Below are 3,879 nucleotides of genomic sequence, written 5' to 3'. Positions count from 1 at the left end.
TATTTCTATTTCTATTTCTATTTCTATTTCTATTTCTATTTCTATTTCTATTTCTATTTCTATTTCTATTTCTATTTCTATTTCTATTTCTATTTCATTCCCATTTCCATCCCATTCCCACTCCCATTCCCATCCCATTCCATCTGGAAGCCACATTAATAATTTCCATAATCCAGTTCCCATTTCTTTTTCCTCACATGGGAACACAAATTTGTTCCTTGCTACAAAATCAATTTAATTAAATCCATCAACCAATCACTTGCTCCTGAATTAATTCCCAAAAACTCTGGCAGGTGTGGAACACAAACCCGGATCCTGCAGTGCTGGATGCCAAGTGGGTAACAGGGAATACACAGAATATTCCAGTGGGTGTTTTGGGAATTGTATTTATCCAGCTTGTGCTCAGCTACACTAAACAGGGTTCTGCTCTCTGCTAAATGGATGGGGTTACACAAAATTCCTAAAATAAAAGAAGGAATAGCCTTGAACACCTGTGGAAAAAGGAATTTTCACATGGGAAAGATAATGGAGCTCAGAACTCCTTCTGATTTCCCTTCCTGCTCCTCGTCCCTTCCTGAGCTCCCAAATCCCGAGGGCTGGCTCTGACCTCCCCCTGCCCATCCCCTGGATACCCCCAGGAGCCCCTGGATACCCCCAGGAGCAGGGAATGCCAGGATAAGGAATACTTAGCAGAAAGGAACCTACAGAAGAGCTTGATGGGCCCATCTTAGCAGGCAGCAGAAAGAACAGAGAAAAAAGTGTTAGGAAAAGTCAGAAAAGCAGCATTTGTTATTTCCCACCTCCCCCCAGCGTTCCTGCCCTGGGAATGCTCCTTCCCATGGAGCCACTGCATCCACAAAAGGCACTTCCAGTCCCATTCCCTCGGAATTCCCAGTGAAAAATGGGACCTGCAGCCCCCAGGCCACATCCTGAGGGATCAGCCCTCCCTTCAGAGCTTCATTTTCCTACAGGACACCCTGGGATTCTCAGGATGCTTTTTGTCTTCCAAGGAACCTTTCAAGGCTGGAATATTTAATTAGATGTTTTGTCTTTAATGAAGGTTTTGATGAGAGTCTCTTGTTTTGAGCTCTGGAGGTTCCTGGGGACACCCGTGAGCCCTCACTGGCTCCCAGGGACTCCTGGCATGGCTAAGGATGGGCACCAGATTGTTCTTCCTTCCAAAAAATACCCAAGTTTTGCCTTTTTTTTCCCAAATTTCTACAGGAAAATTCCCAAATGTTGCACAGGTGTTTCTCCTCAGAAGAAATCCAACCCATATTCCATCAAAGTCCAAAGTGACCCAGTTTGTGAAACGCTTTTGGTGTGAGTTTTGTTCCGCTGGAAAATCCAACTCTTCCAGACCAAACCCAAAGCATTGGGTTGATAAATCCCAGAATCAGGGACAGAGAGGATTATCCAGTTCCCCTATCCCAGGTGGCTCCAGGCTGACCTTGGACACTTCCAGGGATGCACGGGGCAGCCACAGCTGCTCTGGGCAGCTCCGAGACTGCAGAATGCTCCTTTCTCCCGCCAGCTCCAAATCCCAAGCCCAGGGAGGAGCTGGGATTTGGTTCTGGGGGGCTCTGGGGGTCCCTGCCCATCCCTGGGAGAGCTTTACCTGCCAGGCCGGAGTTGAAGACCACGGTGGGCGAGGCTGTGCCGGGCAGGGGGGGAGCCGAGGGCGGCGGTGGAGGGGGCAGTGGAACCGCCGGAGCCGCGTCCGGAGCCGCGTCCAGAGCCGGGCCCGGCAGAGGAGGAGGAGGAGGAGGAGGAGGAGGAGGAGGAGGTGGAGGAGGTGGAGGAGGTGGCACAGGCACTGCCACGGGGCCGTTGGGCACTGTGGGATGGAGGGAAAATGGAGTTAGCACGGAGAGAAGGGACACAAGGAAATGGCACCGATGTCCCCTCCCCACCCTGAGCCACCAATGGCCTCCAGCAGCCACAGGTGACCCCAGGAAAGAAGGGACCGATTGTTCCAGCCATGGAAAAACAGATGGAGGGGACAGCCAGAGGGGGTGACACCCTGCTCCCAGGGCACAGGGACAGCAGGAGAGGGAACCTCAGGCTGGGCAGCAGCAGGAATTTCCCCATGGGAAGGGAATTGCAGGGAGGCTGGGAATGCTCACCTGCCTCGGGGGAGCCCGGCAGGGCGGGCAGGGGTGGGGGAGGTGGCGGCAGTGGCACCGAGGTGGCCGCTCCAGGCGTGGCACAGGCCCCCGGCACCGCCTCGGCTCCCGCCGGCACCGCCCCGGAGCCCAGGGCCACGGGAAGGATGGAGATGTCCCCATCCCCTTTCTTCTGGATCTTGATGGTTCCCTGCTTCTCCAGCTCGTGGATCTTCTTCTCCAGCGTGGATTGGCGCTGGATGGCTTCCTCCTTCTCCTTCACCATCTTCCTCAGGGTGTGAACCTGGCTGTTTGCATCCTTGTAGATCTCCTGGAATCACACAGGAGTGGGGAATGCGTGTTCAGAATTCCAAGGGCAGGATCACAGCAGCCTGATCCAGGGAGGGGATTGCACTGCACGTGCCCAGGGCAGCCCCCACAGAGGAATTCTGGATTCTCCCACCCTTTGGGACCTCCACAGGTCCAAAATTCCCACCTGGAATGCTCCAGACCTGGGGAATGAGATGTGTCCATCTCACTCAGTGATTCCTGGCACATCCAAAGGGATTTCTGTCCATCCTTTGAGTGCACACACAAACAATTCCACCTGGAACCTGCCCCAGCTCCAATACTGGGAAGCCAAGAGAATTCCCCTGCCCCAAATCCGGGATCTCCACTCCCTGCATCCTGAATCCATCCGGGGCTTCCCCATCCCACTCACCCGGATCACGTCCAGTTCTTTGTTCCTTTGCATGAGCTGCTTTTCCAGTTCCACAATCTTGGCCATGGCTTCGTTCTCCGTGTCCTGGAGTTTTTCAGATAACTATCCCACAAAAGAGAAATGGATTAACTCCCTGGAAAACTGGGATTTATCCATCAAACTATGAGCTCGCTTCTTGGGTAAATGGATAAATTACTGATATTCCAGGAAACCCTGGAGCCTTTCCTTGGAAAGGGAAGATATTCCTGCCTGAGATGGGAGACATCAAGTTGGAATGGGCTTGGAGCAGCCTGGGACAGTGGGAGGTGTCCATGAACCGTGTGGGTTTTAATGTCCCTTCCATCCCAAACCATTCCCTGATTCCTGCAGCTCCTCAGAGAGGCAAACACTGCACAGTGAGCCAGGAGCATTATTCATTCCAAGGGGTGGGAATTCAGGGATGGGCAGGGAAGGAAAAGCCTTTTCTCAGTTTTAAAGTACGGAAAACCTTTTTTCTAAATTTTTATTCTTTTCCCAAAGCCAGGCCACATCTTCCAGCCTAAAGGAACTGACCCCAAGGTTTGGGACAGCGACCCCTGAGTATCTACAGCAGAGGATTTTCCAGCCCCTTCCCTCCTGAGCCCCTGTTTAAAGCACAGCCAGGATGGTTTCTCCCCCATTTTGGGCCTGCTCTGCTGAGGAGCTGGAATTTTCCACGTGAACCAGCTGTCCCACCTGGGCAGAGGCTCCCTGTGCCGGGAGAATCCTCCTGGAAGCACAACCAGTGTCTGATTTTGTTCCCAGTCCATTGGTCCAGCAATCCCAAAGCTTTTCCCTCCTCCCAAATCCGGAATGCAGGTGGCACCGTGGGCCACTCACGTGGGACAGGTTCTCCTCCAGCTCCTCCACCCTCTCCAGGGCTGCGTTCTTGGTCTCAGCGTCCTCCAGCAGAGCCCCCACGTCAAAGACGTTGTCCAGGTAGGCCTGGATCTGCACCTGCAGCTTGTCACTCTCCGTGTGCTTCAGCTTCTGTGGGCCCGGGGACACGGGGACACGGGGACATGGGGACATGGG

At 53.4% G+C, this 3,879-nt stretch overlaps 1 protein-coding gene across 1 annotated transcript in view; it reads right to left on the bottom strand.

Annotated features, from left to right (window-relative positions):
• Positions 1-3,879, bottom strand: part of FMNL2 (formin like 2) — a 111,922-nt gene that overhangs the window by 13,724 nt on the left and 94,319 nt on the right. The window contains exons 12-16 of the mRNA XM_033516202.1: positions 3,685-3,834; positions 2,827-2,928; positions 2,127-2,436; positions 1,619-1,837; positions 706-726 (exon numbers count right to left, since the gene is read on the bottom strand). Coding sequence (XP_033372093.1) covers positions 706-726; positions 1,619-1,837; positions 2,127-2,436; positions 2,827-2,928; positions 3,685-3,834 — 802 coding nt within the window. The remainder of the gene's footprint in view (positions 1-705; positions 727-1,618; positions 1,838-2,126; positions 2,437-2,826; positions 2,929-3,684; positions 3,835-3,879) is intronic.

The sequence above is a fragment of the Parus major genome, chromosome 7 (genome assembly GCF_001522545.3).
Source record: "Parus major isolate Abel chromosome 7, Parus_major1.1, whole genome shotgun sequence".
NCBI classification, from domain to species: Eukaryota; Metazoa; Chordata; class Aves; order Passeriformes; family Paridae; genus Parus; species Parus major.
The sequence above is the reverse complement of the archived record's forward strand: the minus strand, read 5'-3'. Positions and strand labels throughout refer to the sequence as shown.